At 38.9% G+C, this 19,999-nt stretch overlaps 2 protein-coding genes across 2 annotated transcripts; both read left to right on the top strand.

Annotated features, from left to right (window-relative positions):
* Positions 1-2,799: 2,799 nt before the first annotated feature.
* LOC136297930 (parvalbumin, thymic) lies at positions 2,800-9,808 on the top strand. The gene is made up of 5 exons (XM_066198267.1): positions 2,800-2,861; positions 4,559-4,626; positions 5,381-5,513; positions 5,731-5,840; positions 7,128-9,808. The coding sequence occupies exons 2-5, from the start codon at positions 4,566-4,568 to the stop codon at positions 7,151-7,153; spliced, it is 330 nt and encodes a 109-aa protein (XP_066054364.1). The 5' UTR covers positions 2,800-2,861; positions 4,559-4,565; the 3' UTR covers positions 7,154-9,808.
* A 3,243-nt stretch (positions 9,809-13,051) lies between these two features.
* LOC136297755 (parvalbumin beta-like) lies at positions 13,052-16,031 on the top strand. The gene is made up of 5 exons (XM_066197940.1): positions 13,052-13,132; positions 13,452-13,522; positions 14,128-14,260; positions 14,988-15,097; positions 15,577-16,031. The coding sequence occupies exons 2-5, from the start codon at positions 13,462-13,464 to the stop codon at positions 15,600-15,602; spliced, it is 330 nt and encodes a 109-aa protein (XP_066054037.1). The 5' UTR covers positions 13,052-13,132; positions 13,452-13,461; the 3' UTR covers positions 15,603-16,031.
* The last annotated feature ends 3,968 nt before the right edge of the window (positions 16,032-19,999 follow it).

The raw sequence follows: 19,999 nt of genomic DNA, 5'->3' as shown, positions 1-19,999 counted from the left end.
GATTCACATCAGCACTCTAAGGAGAATGACAAGAATAGATTATAAAACAATCACAGAATTTATGATGACCTAAAATACAGCTTTTCAGCCTGGGGAGGTAGCTTCAGATGTTAAAAGAATTAAGGTTAAAAATGGGAAGAATAAAATAACTCCGTACTTCAAGAAGGCAAAGAGCCTTGAGCAAAGAAAAGTGCTCAAGCCCAAGGGTTTAAAACTGCTTTTAGTGGTAACCTGACAGGCTGAAAGGGATATATTTTCCTTACTTTTTCATACTTCCCCAGTTCTTCCCCTGCCAAGTTGGACGGCAGCTGCAAAGTTCCTAACAGTACTTAAGAAAGTAAAACTGACCAGACAGATGTTTATGCAATCTCTAATGTAGGGCTTGAAAAGAAAATGGTTGTTGGAGGTTGGTTGTAAATAGTTACATGATCCCCATGCATTTCATCAGTGCACATGTTCTGGGTCTCTAGTGCCTCCAATCTTACTGCAAAAGTGACTCCACAATTTGCTGGAGTCTGAATACAGCTGAACAGACCAGAGCCATAAATCATTTGACTACATGCTTTACCCTTAAAATCACCGGGCACAAAAGGAGTTACCTTGTCAAAGCCTCTGAGAAAACAGAGCACACTTTTAAACACTGCACCCTTATGTGCTTCACATAAAGTTCAAACTAATGGCAACAGCCCACAGGCATTAAGGGAAATAACAGCAATCAATGCTATTTTTAAAGGGAAGAGTGGGGGCGAGGGGTTAACATATGTGGAATTAGCTCTGGGCAAAATGAGAAGCCATTGCATCTAAAATCAAATGCATTCTCTGAAATAGACACCAGGGACCAAATTCCCATGCAGACTCCTGCAGTCCAAGAGTTTCAGCAGAATTTGGCCTTCCTCTTAACTTAGCTTCATTAGGTCATATCATGCCATCAGTTTTTATGTTGGACACCCTACGTACTGCACATCAGTTGTTGGCACTATGTAGACAATTTTCCAAATTGGAGGGGGAGAATAGGGTGGTGTGTGTAAAACAGAGAGGCATTTTTTCCTATTTAGAACAAAAGTCTTTCCTCAGAAGAGTTTGAGGGGGGAAAATGGTATTTGTGCCCCTTCTACCAGATGTCACCAGTGACAACAAGAGCCGGTATTAAATATCTCTCCATCAAATTCTTCTTGAAATTTTTCAGCGTCAGCTGGCCAAGAACCCATTCAGAAAACAGGGAAAGCTGAAATCTTCCAAAGCCATTATTAACCAATGGTTCTTCTCTGCAAAAGAATTATCTGTGTCTGAAACTGTTTCATTCCAGACTTGCAGAATTTTTAATAAGAAAAAACTTGCAACAATAATTTTTCTTATGTTTATATGCTGCAAATGAAATAGCACCTCCTCCACAGAGAGAATCTTTTGCAATGGTCTTTTGTTGCCTTTTGATCAGCTGCTGTCAGTGCTGGATGTACTAAGGTCTTGTAGGTACTCTCCATTTGTCACTTTCTGTCTGGCACCCTGATCTATTAGTGGCTGGCTTCAGTGACTGGCTAGGTCTGTCTTCCATCTTAGAGGGAAATGCTTTGGAAAAAGGATGCCTTGATACTCCCTCTGACATTAAAACAGCCTGTGCACCGTCACATCTCACTGTGCCACCACCTCAAGCTGTGATGCCAATTGCACTGTCATCCCTTTCCATCCCTTAATCCTGGCCATAATGATACCTTGTGCTGTCATCCATATGACTTGTCTTTCACTGTTCTGCTACCTCAAGGCACAAGTGAGATCCAAGTTGACAGGCTCCTCACCCAGTTAGGCTACAACATTTGTGAAAGAAAATTGAGATGATCAAATTATATCCATGAAAAAAGTAACTAGGACAAAGGAACACTGGCAAACAGCACTGGCCAAACAATTCTAGAAAATAATCACTTCTCTGAAAGGGACTGAAGACAAGCTGAAAACTGAAAAGACACTCTTCAGATGCTGTCGTAGCAATGATGTTGCTGATGAAATCGTTCTCTCCATTCTGAAAGCAAAGATCCTTCATGTAGGGCTCAGGGACTTTTGTCTCAGAGACAGCTGGGCAGATCACAACCCCTTTGCTTCATACATACCCAACTAAACAGGTTGTCAGAATCTTGCAGAATTGTAAGATTTTCTCTGGAAACAGAGCAGATGAAATACCCTCCCCCAACCAACTGTTCTGATGGATTGACATAATATTATTTTACCTCCTATAGCAACAAATTCACTGTGTGGTTTTGGTTTTTTTTCTTCCAAATAACAGCAGACCAGACATCCTGGAGACAACATGGATATTATTCTCCCTGACTGGTTTGCTATGCAAAAAATACCTGAAGAGGATACTTTTAATTTTTTTCCTTTTGTTTAGTGCTCCAATGATGAAATTCTCTCACACAGAGTATCTACAGATAAGATAACAAGTTATCACATTTAAACAGTCATTAAAGACACCTCTTCAGAAGTTATTGTGCTTCATTTCATCTGACTCCTCAGATCAAGCATATCAGATAGTGGGGTTTTTTGTCTTGCTCTACATCACATCGAGAAGCTGGTGTTTTCTGCTTAAATCAGAGGAAATTTGACATGACTCTGTTCTTTTTGCCTATCTGGCCACTTATCTTGTTTCGTTTGCAAATATCATGTATTCTCTTGAGATAAAAATAGTGCAAGATGATTAGTTAGGCAAGTTCATTTGACACCATTCCCCCTTCGTGACGCTGAAATCTAAAATCTGTATATGGTATACAACTTAAAGTATATATATGCAAGTTCAGCTCTGCTGGAGACACACAGCAAGTACCGTCCTCCCAACCTGACTGCTTCCCTATCCAGTCAAGAAGACCACAAAGGTAAGCTGATTAGATCTTCTGCTTTCAAAGAAACACAAAAGCAAAATGCTCCCTAAACGGAAAGCAATTAAAGTATCTATCCTTATCTCAGCTTCCAGGATGTTGTATCTTTACAAGCTAACATAGAATAGAATCAGCATTTGGATCATAGGATGGAACAAGACAGGAATGATAGCCCTTGTAAAAAATGCTGTCATTTTTAGGTTTTCCCTCAACTCTTCCCCTTTTTAATCCTGCCAGCAGTGAGAATTGGGTGAACGGCTGAGCTCAAAGTTATCTTGCCTAATGCTGATAGAAGGAAGAATTTTGCACGAGAACCCACTGGGACAAAATAATTTCTAGTAAAAGAAAAGTAACCCACCTGCCTGCGCTGAGGGAGGAGTGGGAATGTGTGCCATCATTTTCTGAACCATTTCTCAGATATTCAGAAAGGAACTAAAATGATTGACAGTTTCTTCTGCTGCAAACCAACAGGTATAGAGGCAGCTATTTCATATTTTAGAGGAAATTTAAACCTGTGTTTAGATCTCAAACCAGTACACAGACTATAAAACCACCAGTTGATTCCTTCTCAGCTGTGCTTAGACAGGAAGAATGATGTTGCTGAAAACCAGTTAGGGATTAATGAAAAGATACTCCTATTCTCTTGTGGCTTTCAAGAATAACTTTTCTATGCCTTAGTCCCCTTCTTTCACTAACATGAATTAAGAGCAATGTTTCAAGTTCTAAACTATATCCTGTCTGCCCTGGTGTGTGCAGACAATCAAACTGTAAGGGCATCAATGCACTAAAAATTGATTAGAAATTCAGGATTATAGCATTTTGTTAAGTCATACACACTGCACTGGCAAACTATTGCAGCTGTTGGTGGCTGAATGGGACAGAGTATTTTTCTCAAATGAAATGCTGCTGTGTCAGAAGAAAACACCTCCTCCACTCTACTAAGAATGAATATTAGGTCATTATACTTCCGTTCTAAAGACAGCAGTCTACTGAAATGCCAGTATCTGGGCAAAAATATGGTTTGTTATAACATATATGGAATGCACAAAGAAAAGAACCTCAGCAAATACTGACAAAAACTTTTTTACAAAGCTCTCATGAAATGTAGTCTTTCAGTGATGCAGTAGCCCAGCAAGACACATTTACTGTTGCAACTAAACTGGGGAGAAACTTTCCCTCCAAATTTACATGAGCAAAATTACTATTACTAATTCTACACTAATATTTTCATTCTTTGTGAAGATCACTACATCTATTGATAATAATACTAGATTTTTCACATTCCAATTACACTTACTTCAAATACAGTTCTAGGGGACATACCAGCCTCATCTCTTATGTGTGCTGTAAATACACTCTGGGTTTTACTGAGTAATAATCCACCTCCAGGCAAACCCACACAGAAGTCATGAAGTTCTGTGGTGCTGGACACCTTGGCTTTGCTCTCCCAGCACAGCAGAGGCATCAGATCTTCCTGAAGCCCCACGCTCCCGCGTGCAGAATTCCTCCCTCATTCCCAGCTTTCAGTGGAAGCACCTGCTGCAGACATCTGTTACAGCGTGCTCCACTTGCCATCAGATGAATAATGTCTCCCCTATCACACACTGTCACTGCAGCAACTTCAAATAGAGCCATGAAAGTAGGAGAGAAGTCATCTTAATGACTAAGTAGCTCACATTTAATTTATTTTACAGTTCGACAATGGCCATCACTGACATCCTCTCTGCTAAAGATATTGAATCTGCTCTCTCCAGCTGCCAGGGTAAGGAATGGTCGCTCTGCAGACAGAAGATGCATATCATTTTTATGTCTTAAGATGACATGCCTATCATTTTCCCCTTAGATTCCTTCCCTGTGAGATCTCTTTCTAAGCTACATTACAGTATAGCCCCTTAAATTCGAAAGGTCTCACAAGTGGTGAGCAGCAATTAAAGGGCCACAGTTTCAGTTAGGGCTGGCTTAACACTAAGCTGCCAGTTTAAAGACTTAAAGTTAACTTTGTCCTTCAAAATTTCAGAAAAAGCCTCAGCTTGCAGAATGAGCACATTTGTGAAGCAATGATCAGTCTCACTTCTCTTAAGAGCTCTTCAGTAAGATCAAGCCAATTTTCCAAATACTCAAAGATCTAGTTTGTGAATTACTCTTCTATCAAATTCTTCACCAAAGTAAGGACTCCATGAAAATGAATTAAGAATTAGAGGAGTTGTTTGTAAGTCATAGTAGCACCCTCTCAATATTTATTATTAATTGCATGTGACACGTTGCATAAATCCTGATTTAGCAGAATGTGCATTGTAGCAGAAAATTTCAAACTGGCTGAAAGGAAACATGACCACAGGCACAGAGTGATTAAAAAGGGAAATTATTATCCACTGTATCTGCTCTATTGCTACACCAGGGAACAAGAGAAAGAAGCAGGCTGATGCTTAAGAAAAGACATACATATTCACAAGGATATGAATACACAGTAGTAGCAACTTCAAGGGAGAATATTTAACAACTTCTGTTTCTTCCAGCTGATGATTCCTTCAACTACAAGTCTTTCTTCTCCATGGTTGGTTTATCCAGCAAAACTCCTGATCAGATAAAGACAGTTTTTGGAATCCTTGATCAGGACAAGAGTGGTTTCATTGAAGAAGAGGAGTTGCAGTAAGTACTGTTCAGCTGCTCTATTTCTTTAAACAACAAAAACCTTTGAACTTGTTTAGTGTCCTTGAAGAAACCCTTGATGTTATTTTAAAAATAAACCACAAATCCTTGTCTTTCCTTGAATCTGTGTGGATTCCCTCAGATAATAAGAGCAGACGTTACTTTATGGGACATTTCAGAGAGCAAAACTCAAGCACAGAACCCTGTTCTATTTCAGGCTGTTCCTGAAGAATTTCTCTTCAAATGCCAGAGCCCTTACCTCGGCAGAGACCAAGGCTTTTCTGGCTGCAGGAGACACTGATGGTGATGGCAAAATTGGAGTGGAAGGTAAGACTTTGGAAAATTGATAAAATTTGTGGTTTAAAATGCACACATTTTGGGCTGCATTTAAACTGGGGCACAAAGAATCCACATGAGTAGTTTGGCCTGATACTTTCTGCCACAATTTTTATATGAGCAAATACTCCTTTATTTTCACAGCTTTATTCACATTTGGCCTCTGTTGCAGCAACAGAATATTTAGGCCCAGTGTAGAGTCTGGTCTTCCAATCAATGACAATAGCTTTGGGGTTAATCCTGCTGTGTGTCTCATCAATAGACTCAATGTCCCAGATTCTTAAAACATTCAGAACACCCGAATTTCTCTGAATTTCTATTACAGCAGTGGATGCACTGCACTTCTAACAACACTTCCATTTTTAAACACATCTCTACCTAAAGAAATTTATTTCATCATCTTCCACTATCAAACATTGGCCACTATTACTGGGTGCTTAATTCACTGATGTAAAATACGACTGGTATTGTTTCTCAAGGCTGCAACTGCAGCAGTGCAGCACAGGATTTTATGCTGGAAAATTATCTGATAAGTGCAGATTTCACTGGGCATTCCTTTGAGAAACTCAGTCGAATTCCTGAAGAAAACCTCACAAGGATGATGAGAACTAGTCAGGATATTTCTTTTAGAAACTGCAGCACAGAAAAATAGGACATTATGCATCATGTATTAGAGATGAAGTCACTGAAAACAGGGCTGTCTCCGCTGAACTAGGACAGGTGGCAATAACTCCAACAGACACACGTGCTAATCTTAGCCAGATTTGGGAGCAGAGAGAGATATACTGTTGGAGGAATTTGCTTTAGCAGCAGCTTTTGCAGCTTCTGTTTATGAGCCCCAAATAGGGCATTATGTTATGCAGATCTTGGCCCTTAACCATTGAATCTCCCACTCTGGAATTACTTCACTACAGATATTTTTTATTTGGAATAACAGAACTCAAAAAATTCCTCTCGCTGAGAGATACAGGCTCTTCTTCCTTGGCTATTATCAGAGTCTGTAATGGGGTAAAGATGGTTTACCTTTAAGTCAGGATTTCCCACAAATACGAATTTACAGACACACTCCTCCTCTCTGCACTTACTCTTTTTAAGGAGTGAAAAATCTGTTACGCCCCCAGAATCTCAGTTTAGCCGTAGCTTGTGCAGTGTTATTATAACTTTGGGAGCCCTCCATGCCTAGGAGTTTTAGTAATTTTTATCTATCTTTTTAAAGATGTCCAAAAACTACTTTCAACGAGTTTTATTGCCTGTTTTTCTCACTTTCTTCCTTGACAGAATTCCAGTCTCTGGTGAAGGCATAAACAGCATTAGACCAAAGACAACCTTGGGCTGACTCTGCCAATTACCTCGTCCAGCAAGCACTTCGCACTCAGCATGTGTTTGTACATTTTTATATGGTTTCAGGCATTAACAGTTCCCCACACGTGAAGTTCACACACCTGATTGCTGAGAAATCTTGCAGTGTTTTGGTCACATGGCATTGTTACATTTCCATTGTAAAGAAGGCACTTTGTGATTTTCCACCACTGATAATGTTGAAATCGTGGCTGGGAGAGGGGAGAAAACAATTAAAAAATCAACTAAACAAAAAGACCCTTGGGGGAAAAAGCTGCTTTTAAAAATTTTGTTTAGGTTCTCCATTCTCATACTTGAGCATGCTGACTCGCCAGACACAGTTTTGATGATCTTAAACCATATGATATCTTCTCAGGCTTAATTGTACTGATTTAATTGAGGTTTATTTCTGATACTTGAGGAAAAGCAATGCTGAAAAGATAGCTAAAAATAATTCCTATGAAGTCCCAACCCTGCGAATATGAGAAACAAATTAAGACATTTAAGAGGAGTTCACACATAGCTCAAAGCACAGAATAAGTTTGTGGGTAATTTTACAAAATAAAGTAGTAGATTACAGTGTAATCCTATCGTCAGAAAGTGTTTATGGCCTAAAATGTGACTCTCCCTTAAGAAGATTTATCTTTCATGAAATCTAAGGCAGCTGTGAGACAGAGGAGAAGGGTCTAATCCTACTCTGACACTGTCACAAGTCATGGTCCCCTGACAACCTGGGCCACAGGCCTGGAGGTTTTTCCATGAATCATGAGCCTGTTGCTTATTGTCTCATAACATGTACAAAACAATAATATTTGCCACATCTCTGAATTTTTGTGTTTTCTACAGATGAAACTACAGCCAGTCTTGCTGGTTGATTACCCTAAAGCTCTTACGTTGTTAAACAATGGCCATTACTCAATTCTTTCGTTTATTACATGAATTATTATTTATATGTTCCGTAATATCAGCAGCTTTCTTCAATCTGAAAACTAAGAACTAGTATTCCCTTTGATAAGTGCCTTACAGGATTTAGAATTGGTTATAGCACTGTCTTCATTAAAGGAAGAAGTAAATAATGTTCATGGCTAAATGCAGACATCAGCAGGCTGAGTGGATGTTTTGCATCTCTGGCTGAGCATGTCAGAAATTTCCCCACCCCGGTTTAGCTGTTTCCTTCCCCATGTCCCATGCTGTGGCTCCAGCTCACAAGCAGACTGTCATTTCAATACTCTGCTGAAACTGAATGATAATTACGATTTGGCAGCTGTTTTGAAGAAGAGCAGAAAAAAAACCTTCTGGAACTTTTACGTAACATCCAGTGTTGGCATCTCCATGAATTGCAAGATGATTATGTGAGGCAAGCACTCTCTCTCATTCCCAGGCATGTAAGAGAGCTGGTCGACAGGTTTAAGATGGCTAAGGCAAAAGAGGAATTCTAGCAATCAGGATCACTGCAGCCTTGGCAGAATTATAATGAATATAAATCCTAATTCTATCCCCACTGCCTTTGATGTTAAATCTGGGTTTAAATTATAACTTCTGTTAATTGCAGCACTGAAATATTTTGCATAATGATGAGACTCTGTTGGTTCCTTTTACCTTAATTATTTCCCTGCTGAAGAAAAAATCCTGGGGCAACCTGGATCTGCAGCAATATCCAGATGTAATATACACAATTAGCTCTTCACACTGCTGATCACTAAACTATCCTGTCACTGGTTCACAAGCAGATGGCACATACAGTACCAGAAGTGACAGACCTGACAGCACATTCCTTGCACCTCTGAGAGTCTCATGCGGAATGCAAGATATGCAAGACTGCACAGTGGCCCATTCTGTATTTCAGAGATGCTGAACAACTGCACATCACTGCCTTGTGCTGCCACAGGAGGATAAAGCACTCCCGAGATTCAGGAAATCCTTGTGTGTGCTGCAACTTCACCTATGCTTATAAGAAAATCCGTTCTTCTTAAATAATGGGAAGAAGATGTGTTTTAAATCTTATTAAAATCATCCAGCCATTTCATTCAAAAGAATTATAATAAAGTTCCAAGAAGTCCCAAATTAAAAAAAAAAAAAAAAAAGGCCATAGGCTTCAGCAAAAATAGCACCTACTCTCTATTAAGGTTTCTCTTGGCATTAGGATCCCTGTTTTAGATCCACATTTTAACCAAACTAGAAAAGAGTATTATTCAACTAAAGGAAACAAATTCAAAAAATGCAACATTTTCTGGCAAGTTTTTTAATTAACTTAAGTCAGGTTTCAGTTTTTTAGGGAATATCATGGAGTGCTCTCTGAACTTGACAATGCCATTGTGCTAGAGAAAAGCTTCTGTTGCAGGATGTCTATGTGAATGCCAACTGAAGTACCAAAGAGATGCACACTTGGTATCACAATGTTACCATACTTAAGGAACAGAACGGGAGAGTAATTCCTGATGGAAAAGAGGTCTCTGGTCCAGTCACTCCCTCAGAAGGGCACATTGCTCTAAGATGAGTCTGAGCATCTTCAAGGATAGAGGTTCCATAACCTCCCTGGACAATCTGATAAGTAAGGATTAAATCTTCTGCATCAAGCTGTTATGAATGAATTAAACAAATAAAGCACTGCTGAGTACACAGTTTAAAAGTAAAATTCTGTTAGAAATTGTTTATGCTACATCAAATCAGAAAGAGTCTAACAACTCCTGGTATTTTCACACTGATCATCTGCTCTCAGATTTAGAGTTAGGCCATCCTACTTACTATAACACTCAGTATAAGACTGCTTCATAATTCCCAGCATAAAAGAGATGTGGTTTGTGTGTTTTACCTTCACTTAAGATAATGAAAAAGCAACCCAAATTGTGAGTGGTAGATCTGAGTTCCACTAGGTCTGAAGACTGTGAGCTCTCAGACACCTCAGTCCCTTCATCACCCTGCGTGAGCTGTTTAATCCCTAATCCTCCCTATACTTCTTATGAAATAAAGACGTACTATGATCCCTTTAAGCAGGAACAAAACACAAAGAAATCTATTGTCCTACACAGGCTCCTAGACAAAGGATATAGAGAGCCAGGGTCACAATCCCAAACCCACCCTAGTGCTCTAGCCACTGAATTCACCATCTCTCTTAAACCAAAATTTTGGGTTGCCCTGAAAGAGGAGCAGAACCATGCATGAGATAAAACCTCCTGGTATTTAGTGGAAGCTGGCTGCCCCCTAACTTCATGTTCCTTTGGAAATCCCAATCCCAAAGCCATTTGTAAACTTGAGATTCAATTTCAGCTCTCCAACTGTTTGAAATCTCAGTCATCTTCTAACAAGTAGAGAGCACAGAAAGGGCAAGGGGATGTCAGAACACTCATTGCACACATAGACTGGTACAGTTTCTTCTTTGAGTTAGCAGCCAGCCCATGTGGAAAATCTTTGATGCAGCATCATAAGAGGCGCCTGGAGCTCTTCACACAAACAGTGTGGGCAGAGGGGGCCAAGGCCGGATTAATTTCCTGGAATGGGTTACTGAAATAGATACATCTTGATTAAATCCCTGAACACATACCTAACATTTTCATGCTCAATTTTGCATGTATTTTAAAACATTTTAATAAGAGGATACTGTGGAGCATGAACTAAAGTGTTGACATTTTACAAAACTTTTTAACGTGGAAATTTTTAATTTCCACGTTAGTTTTGATTGTAAGCACAGAGAGATACCATTATATTGGTCTGGACTTTCCGGTACACTTTCTGCACCAAAGATCTATGGAGCACATCAGCAGCTGAGATATGGCTGCTCCAGTATTTTTGATTCATTTGTTAGCATGTCCTACACTAATGAAAACAAGAAAATCTTGTTTTCTTGTATATCAAGCTTCGTAAGAGAAAAACAGATCACCACTCCAGTTACCCTTAGACAATGTAACTTTCCCTGCAGTTACAAATGTATTATTCACCCTAAATCAAAGTGAAACTTCTGTCCAAGTAGAATATGCAAATACTCAAAGGGAACATCAGTTCCATCACAATGACATATCGATCAGCTGTATTTTCCAGACCCTGACGCCCTGCTTTAACTCCCAGGCTTCTAGAACTAATTGATCTCGTATTTGCAATCATCTCCATAATGGACTGCAAAATTTAGCCAACATAAAAATAAACACAATAAACCCTGGTTTTGCTAGGCAGATGAAGTAACCTGTTCATCTAAATCATCATGAAAGTCATCAGGAATTATCTCGGATTTTTTAAGTTTAATCTGTTTATATTCCTGTTCTTTCAAGTGCTAGATTGGCTAGGCTAGACTTTTTTTCTTTCAAACACTTGTTCCTGCCTCTCTTCCCCCCATGTTATCCTGTTCTCATCCTGGTCCTCGATTTCCCCTGACCCGTAGTCCAGCAGAGCTGTCACGGCTGGACTTGCCTGTCTTTGGTGCCACCTTCGGGCAAGCGATGGTTTGCCACAGAAATACTCACCAACTCCCGGCTATAAACGCTTTGTAATCTCAGTGTGGGCTCCTCACAAGGACTACTTCTTGAGTGTTCAGTAATTCCCATACAATTATCAGATTGTCTCTGATCCCGGGCCATACTCTTGATTATTTACTAGGTACCCAAGCCAAAGGCACAGCTAGATTCTCTATAGAAAAACTGCATTACTTAATTTAGATTGCCACCTGTTCGGGATAAAATGCTTTTTAAAGTAACTTGTTCCTTTGGCCTTTTATCATCCAGAAAAGTTAGTTTTCACAATTTTCAATTTACCACACAGCATGGGTTTAGAATAACATAGTTAATGCTTCTCTTAAAAATTCTTCTGTGGAAGAAATCAAGGGGAACTGAGATAGATGAGGTTTTGTCTGTATTTTCATGTATGTAATTTTTGAAAGACGGCAGATTTATGCTATAGTGATTGGAGGATAGACTTTATTTTAAATGTTCTCGATTAAACCTAAGCAATACTCCAGCCATGTTTACATCTGCGTCAGTGTGAAATATTCTCCCAATGGCTTTTTACACCACTGCCAATTTCAACTATTCTCAAGTCCATTAAGTTCCAGTAAATTTCATGAGATAACTGATAGGGGGTTCCTATTAATATCCAGCAAGAGAAAAGCTGCGGTTTGATCTTAGCTGCTGTTTGAGACCTTACAGAAGTTTATTTTTTCAGCACAGCAAGGAAGAACCCAATATCACTGATTTCACTGCTCTGTTTCCCTCCTGGCCATAACTTATCCACTCTCCTGTGTCCTGCTGAGCAACTGACAACCTTCATTCTGTAAATGGACACATTTACTAGCATGATTTTAAAATGTGCACCGTGCAAATAATTACTGCGGAGCAAATGCTGTCAAGATTAGACTTTTGTAACTAACCAAAGCTTATGTAACAACGTATTAAAAGTAATTTGGGCTGAAGAAGTTTTGTCTTTGAGCTTGTACTTGTGTATCAGATATATCTATTACAAATGTATCAGTATTAGTATGTTTTGAAGACTACTAGGGCAACAGCAGGAGTAGTGTTTCATGGGTAATTCAGATCAGAATTGGGCACTTAGGTCAAAGTCTACTATGAAGATGTCCATTTCTTGCTATCATTAAGCAATAAAAAATATGTATTTCTTCATTTATATATTAAAAACAATTATTTCACTAAAATAGGTGAGAGGATTTACTTCATATGGGCACTAAACCTTACATATTGTCTAAGACACCATGCACATTCCTTTGGGATATAAATATCAATCTGATTAGCTAGCAGGTCTTGTCAGCTACAGTATCTTATCCCCTGGGGTATCTGAGCCATCACGTGCCTCTAGGACTTCTGTAAAAGGTCAAGAGGACTTAACTAAGGTCTATATAAGTGCTTCTCTATGTCATTTGAAAAAGAAATACGTCAAGAGGACTCTGCAGATCTTTTACCTGACAATATTTTCTGTTCTTGCCTTGGGGAAAACTAAGTGGCCAGGTGAGTTCAATCTTTCCTCTGGAGCTTTAGAAGACATCACAATAATTCACACACAAGATGCGTGGAAATAACCAAAGGCGCCCAAATGCCGGGCAGTTCTATAAATACCTTTGGCTTTGTCCTCAGCTTGTACATCTGAAGACTTAACTGGAAATACCAATGACTCAGATGCACAGTGTGTATCTGAACTAAAGGATGGAGCAGTTGGCTCCTGCAGGGAAGCCCTGCCCTGGGACCTGGGCTCACCTCGGGGCCACCTCCACAGCTGAGAGAGCAAGAGCAGTGGCAGCTCTACCCAAGAGTATTTTTCATTTTGCAGTATTCTTGACATGGCTCTTTCCAGTATCCTGACAGAAGCTGAAATTGCTGCTGGGCTACAGAGCTGTCAAGGTAATATTCATGTTTTTAATTTGGCTTTCCAGTTTATCTATCAAATTCCTTTGTCCTTGCTACCCCAAAGTCCCAATTCCAATGGAAACAGAAAACACTCTCTAACTAAAACCAGAAAAAGAATGCAAGGTAATGGAACAGATGCAAGTATTAATCTTGGCTAAGCAAGCTACAGGTACCCACCATCATTTGTGCACTGCAGCCATTTTAAGGATGAAAAATCCAAAGGCTGAATCCTGCACCAGAAATCCTGTTTTTTTCAGAGAATAATAAGAAAACTACTGCTGATTTCAATACAAGCACAATATTTATTTATCAAGTTTTACAGGTATGTCTTTCAGTGAAGTAGCTATTTACAAGGGTATGTTCTTGCATGCTGAAGACCACAGTCATTATATCGTTACCTTCCTTGGTGTGAGACAAAAAAAATCCCATTTATCTCGTATAAACTCAGGAAAATCAAAGACTGGTTCTTGGGATTTGTAATTATCCTCACTGTACTGCAGAATAGTTTGCTGCTTTTTGATCAAAAAGCTAATTTTTTTTTGTTCCAGATTTTTAAGTACTTTTCTTCATCTGTCCTTGTTTCCATCTGCTTATTTCAGCTGCTGATTCATTTGATTACAAAACCTTTTTTGTCAAAGTGGGTCTCAACTCCAAGTCCAAAGACCAAGTTGCCAAAGTGTTTGGAATTCTTGACCAGGACAGGAGTGGCTTTATTGAGGAAGAGGAACTGAAGTAAGTAAATAAAAAAGTTACCTACAGGGTTGTGTTTTATCATCGAAAAATGCATGATAAGATCAGAAATATTCCCTTTCCTCTTGTCCCTTTGGATGGGAGAAAATTGTGTGTTTGTGCACCTGTGTCTGAGTGCTGGTGTTGGGGGAGCTGCAAGTCAAATAACAAAGGCAAGGCTGGATCACAATGGGGAAACTCTCTGACAGCACTGAAAATACTCGTTTCATGTAGCAATAACTGACAGACTGTGAAGATAAAAATAGCGGTTCTGCTATAGCTGCTTTTTATTACTGTAAGATTTTTTTACCAGATGGAATTCAAAGAGCTATTTTTCTCTCATCTTTCTTCTTGTCACATAAATTCTACCTTCCAGATCACATTCATCTGACTTTGAAGCTAAAAGTAAGGTTAGAGAAATTCTTGCTACTGAGACTCTGCATCTTAGGAGAAAGAAGGGAGATAAGGGAGGGAAGATGAATCCTGCCACTACAGAGTCAGCATTAATTTTGCCTTTTTAATCCAATGAAACCAAGATGTCATCAAGGATTTTTGTAGGCTGCGTCCTCTTACTTCCTTACCCTCACTCTCAATGAAGTTAGAGGAAGTTTTACCATTGAAATAGTTCTCAAGAACTGAATCATGCTTGAAATTTTGCAGCTATTACCAATCCAAACCCTGAACACTTTCAGTACTATGTCTCACTCATTTGTTCTCTCACCTTTACCAGACTTTTCCTGAAGAATTTCTCAGCCAGTGCCAGAGCTTTGACTGATGCTGAGACCAAGGCATTCCTGGCAGCAGGGGACAGTGATGGAGATGGGAAAATTGGAGTGGATGGTAAGACTGCCCTTATTAAAATGATAATACCTGCCTTTGGGACTTCCTGAAGGCAGCTCTAGGCAGCTGCCCTGCTCCATGTATTGGATGTTACGGATCTGATCCTGAGGTGCTCAGGTCTGATGTGCTGTAGAGGGGATCTAACATAGGAGCAGGTCTCTATTCTGCCCATGGCTAAATTGGTCAGTCCCTTTTCTCATCTGTGGAGATTTTTTCAGGACTGGAACCTAAATTCAGTCTATAGTTTCACTGCTTCTTGCTAGTGATCTGTGATACAATGTGACACTTAAATGCAACACTTCCTTTGCCTAAAGTATCTATTGTTACGAATGCACAATGTGCTGCCTTTAAGGAATGATTCTCAGAGGAAGTAGCAATAGTTTCCCATTTTAACTCTAAAAATTAGGAGAGAAATTTTTGACTGTATGATTACAAACAGAGGTTCCATTTTCATACTCTTTTTTTCTTTTTTTTTTCAGAGTTTCAAGCACTGGTCAAATCATAACCAGCAGTTAAGATAAAGACCAAGATAAACGTGCCATAAACAATCTTTCCTATTGCAAACCTACCATTTATTTATTCATTTTATATCCTGAAAGGTCATGGACAATTGTTAGCAAGTGCTGGAAAACATCTGAAGTGGCACAAGCACTACTTAAGCCATGCTGCCAGGTGTTTTAAGCAGAAGGTCTATGCCACTGAGGGACTGAACTGGAATCCACTCATCACATATAGATTTAGGGCATTAAAGATACAAACATCAATATTAAGAGAAGAAATTGAAAGCATGGCGGTTGGCCATTGAATTCTCAATATTTGCATAAATAGCTAGCATATGTTGCAAAAAACCCAGAATTAATAAAATGTCCAGGTGTAAAATCTGTTTATGGTAACTGGTAGGAGTGGTATTTAATCAAGAGGCATTTTAATATTCCATATGTTTTTCTGTCATTCTTTATGCAAGTGATTGTGTTTCAGAGACAAAGCATATTGCAGAACCTTGCACTAAGTAAGTCATCAGTTTAAGATAAACTGGATCCAGGATGAATTTCAATTACTGAAATAGCAATACATTCAAAATTCCCCAGGGAATCCCTCACTTTCATGCCCACCCGATGGCACTATTGTTCCACTGCCGAGAAGCTAAACCAGTGTTCTGTGTGCTCCAATGAATTCCAGAACGCTCCTCGTGTCCCACCTGCCACTTCTGCAAAAAGCACTTCAAAGGAACAAGTCTCCAGTGCTCCATAAGAGCAAGTGCGGGAATGCTGCCCAAATAATCAACATTCTGGTGCTTTTCTCCTCAGCACTAAGAATAACATAATGCCCACATCTCACAGGGCTGTAAAATGCATCATTGTTTGTGAGGAAAGTATAATGAAATGAAGAGTGCCATAAAAAAAAATGCTAAGAAATTAATCTTTTTTTCTTTACAGGCAGATTGAAATAGCAAGACAGACATAAGGAATGAGGAGAATGCAAAATCCTGAGTAGTTGCACATTAATTGAACTTCACTTTCTGCACTAGGTTAGGGTTCTGGTTGAAAAGCATGAGTGTGATGCTGTCATCACAATTTTGTCATAGTATAAATACACAGAGCAATCAAACCGGGCTACAAAAAAAAAACCTAATTGCTAATAGTATCTAATGAAACACTGCAGTGTATTGGGGTTTTGTCTTAGATATGTGACCAAAATAAACACACAGCTAAACCACCTTTAAAAAAATCCAGATGGCTTTAACTATACCAAATATTGTACTTCCAATACTACAGTTGCTCCTATGTACTCTTTTTAAAAAAATTTGAGCTCTTGAAAAGTCTGTCCTTGGACAATAATCTTGCAAAAACTGGTATGACTTATACTGCAATTTTTTTGGACCTATTTAAGAAGACGTTTCAATATTTGCAAATCAAAAATCTTCATTTCAAAATTGCCTGCTGAGGTTGTTGTGGTTCTGATGCACAACATGTTTATGATGAGACATTATGGAGAAGGAAGGAAATATCAAAACAATGTTGGGGAAATCATCACATTACACAAAGTTGAAGAAATCTACGAGACTTTAATGAATACTCAATAATGTGTTCATGCTCTATACATTAGCCAAAAATACATTTCCATTAACTCTAATGAATGAACCAGGTCCTAATATTGTAGAATTTTCTATAAGAGTGAAACAAGAATTATCCATCAAGCAAATTGACATTCATTATTTCAATGTCATCTCAGGAGAGCAATTAAAAAAGGAAATTTTGCAGAATTAATGACTGCAGCCTAACTGCAGGGCTAAAAGCTCTCATTATTATCAGAAAATGCTGTGTCTCAGCTGATATGATGTTCTATGTTTTCATCATGCAATATGAAAAAGACATTTCCAAGCATTGTACCAACATTAATGGCTAAATAAGAGAGAAAGGCACAGACATCTCAGATAACTTCTGAGATAGCAGGCAGCTCCTTTATTTAACCACACTTACTTCCACCCTGATTAGCCTGCTAGGCCTACAAATCTAAGACAATTTCACCACTTACCATTCCATTAAGAACAGTAAAAAATTCATGACAAGGTAAGTCTGGTATCAGCTTCAGTGATCACTCCAGAAAGTTAAGAAGAGCTTGTGACTAGACAGGTTTTTAGATCTTTCCAGCATTATCACTGAGCAGCCCAGGGCAGAAAATGCTGTTTTCTTTACACAAGGATACACTCACTCACTTTCTTTTCCTCTCTGCCTCTCACTTACACAGGCTGTCAGGTACTGTGAAATTTCTGTAACTACTGACCATGTGATTTAAGAAAACTCTTCAAATATTGCCTCAGCTGAAAATACTGCTGCCTGATAGCAGACATACATTCCCAAACAGCTCCCTTAGAGTGAACAACACTCTGCTGGAATCAGACATTTGGAGGTCTGAGACCCTAAATATGGGATTGCCTCTTATCAACGGAATTTTGTCACATGTTTGGTGCGTGTGTTTTAACAGTTTGTCTGAGTCTCCTTTCTTTAGGCCACTTCTGTTGAACAAGCAACTTTTGATGATTATTTATGATAAAGTTAACTCTAATTACAGAGAAATTTTATTTCAAACCTCACTAAGGGTTACACATCCTCCTACTGCTGAAATTAATGGCCAAAATCCCACTGAAATCAACGAAGACAGGCAGTGAATACAGAAGTAGTTGCACTTCAGGGCTATTTGGTTTATTTTGCCATGGTTCCTTACACTGTGGGGCACAGTGAAATGCAGCCATGTGCAAAGAGCCTTTGGTAACAGTAGAGTAGGGCTGTACTTATCTTTTACATAGGCCAATAGGCAGCATCCAGATTATTTCAAAGTCTCCAACATTAGGCACAGTTCTTCCTAAAATAGACAGAAACCCTGAACAATGTCGATTTTTAAAGGACACTCCATCTGACACTGTCAGATGCTGACAGCAGACAGAAACATGTTACACAATTACCTTTAGGGTCAGAGACAGAAAATTGCATTACTGAGCCTCAGAAGAACTTTCAAGTGCTTTTAAAGACAAACATATATCAAATGCTGTCAGAGATATTCCAGGACAGCTTTTTAAGTGAAAAAATATGTTTATCAAACCAGATTCTATGAACAAGTGATACTATTACTCAGCTATGTTAGTCTATTTTGCTGTCATTTTCCAACAGAAATCAAATTAATTTCCACAGAATAGTAAGAACATAATTTGAACTGAGGAAAGTTCACATGGTATTTCCCCTAATGTGAGAGAGGTACCTGTTTTCCTTTAGCTCCAGGCAGACAGTGCTGCAGAATCTATCTTGTATCTTGGCTTCTCTAGTCCAGATCTATGCTCAGTGCTCTGGGTAATATTCTCTACCGGCTGCAGGGAAAGAAAGCTTTGTCACTGGGGCCTGGCTTTTCTCCTTCATAGCAAAAAAGTCAAATACTACATACACCATGTGCTCAGACTTCTCTGCTAAAAATGGCAAAATACTATGGCCCAAGCAACAATTCAAATTAAATACTGCAATTATTTCCTTATTTCTATATGATTAAAGCATTTTCCCTAAGAGACAACTTGAAGTGGCAGGATGTAATTAATTTTGTTGTAAAGGTCCTTTTCAACGATTATAGCTGTAAACATACTAAGATTCTCTGCTGACACCACCGAGACATCAACACTACGATCAGTCACACAGGTTACTGAGTAGCTATTTTAGTTACTTCCAAACTCATTACAAAGGCAGAATCTGTTATCCAGGATCATGATACAATTGGCCCTGACACAACCAGGGCTGAAAGATGGAGTTGTGTGGGTTTGAGAACAGCTGCTGCAGCATCTCTTTACACTGTTGTAGTTGGTCTCAGGTTAACACCTCTCCTCTGATCTCACCTGAGACAACTGCTGATGTTTCTTTTGCATCTGCTTGAAGTCATGGCTTTGGTTGATTGCCACTGCTAATTAACTCTGTACTTTATGCCAAACAGAACACAAAGGGTAAAAGACTAGTCCACAACCTGTCAATGTTTTACCAAAGCAACACTTTCCTCTGGTACTTAGAGAAGCAAATAGCACTTGATTTGAAGACAATTGTTTCATATGTTTAGATTCCTAGCAAGAACTTATCAGTATGAATATTCTGTATTTCTCAGAATCACACCTTCAAGTTTAATTCTGGAAGTCTGAAAAAAGAAAGGTTTTAACATTATTTAATAAAGATACCTCAGGTGAAAACTACACTGGGTATGCAAGTACATAAATATTCAGATGATCAACCCAAGAGAACTTTCAGAAGTCTCTTGTAGAGCAAAAAAAGTCCCAAAACCAACCAACAAAAAAATAATATTTTTTCTTGAATTTCATAGGAGCGAGTGCTAAACATTAATGGAAACTGCACAACACTAAGATTCTGTGTCAGA

Source organism: Chamaea fasciata, unplaced genomic scaffold (genome assembly GCF_029207755.1).
Source record: "Chamaea fasciata isolate MVZ Bird 193981 ecotype frontalis unplaced genomic scaffold, bChaFas1.0.hap1 SCAF_16, whole genome shotgun sequence".
Taxonomy (NCBI): Eukaryota; Metazoa; Chordata; class Aves; order Passeriformes; family Sylviidae; genus Chamaea; species Chamaea fasciata.
The sequence above is the reverse complement of the archived record's forward strand: the minus strand, read 5'-3'. Positions and strand labels throughout refer to the sequence as shown.

Excerpts from the sequence above, each read along its gene's own strand:
- LOC136297930 (XM_066198267.1), top strand. The coding sequence starts at position 4,566 with ATGGCCATCACTGACATCCTCTCTGCTAAAGATATTGAATCTGCTCTC. Across the intron at positions 4,627-5,380 it reads TGCTCTCTCCAGCTGCCAGG|CTGATGATTCCTTCAACTAC; the intron begins GTAAGGAATGGT and ends TGTTTCTTCCAG. Across the intron at positions 5,514-5,730 it reads ATTGAAGAAGAGGAGTTGCA|GCTGTTCCTGAAGAATTTCT; the intron begins GTAAGTACTGTT and ends GTTCTATTTCAG.
- LOC136297755 (XM_066197940.1), top strand. The coding sequence starts at position 13,462 with ATGGCTCTTTCCAGTATCCTGACAGAAGCTGAAATTGCTGCTGGGCTA. Across the intron at positions 13,523-14,127 it reads TGGGCTACAGAGCTGTCAAG|CTGCTGATTCATTTGATTAC; the intron begins GTAATATTCATG and ends TGCTTATTTCAG. Across the intron at positions 14,261-14,987 it reads ATTGAGGAAGAGGAACTGAA|ACTTTTCCTGAAGAATTTCT; the intron begins GTAAGTAAATAA and ends CACCTTTACCAG.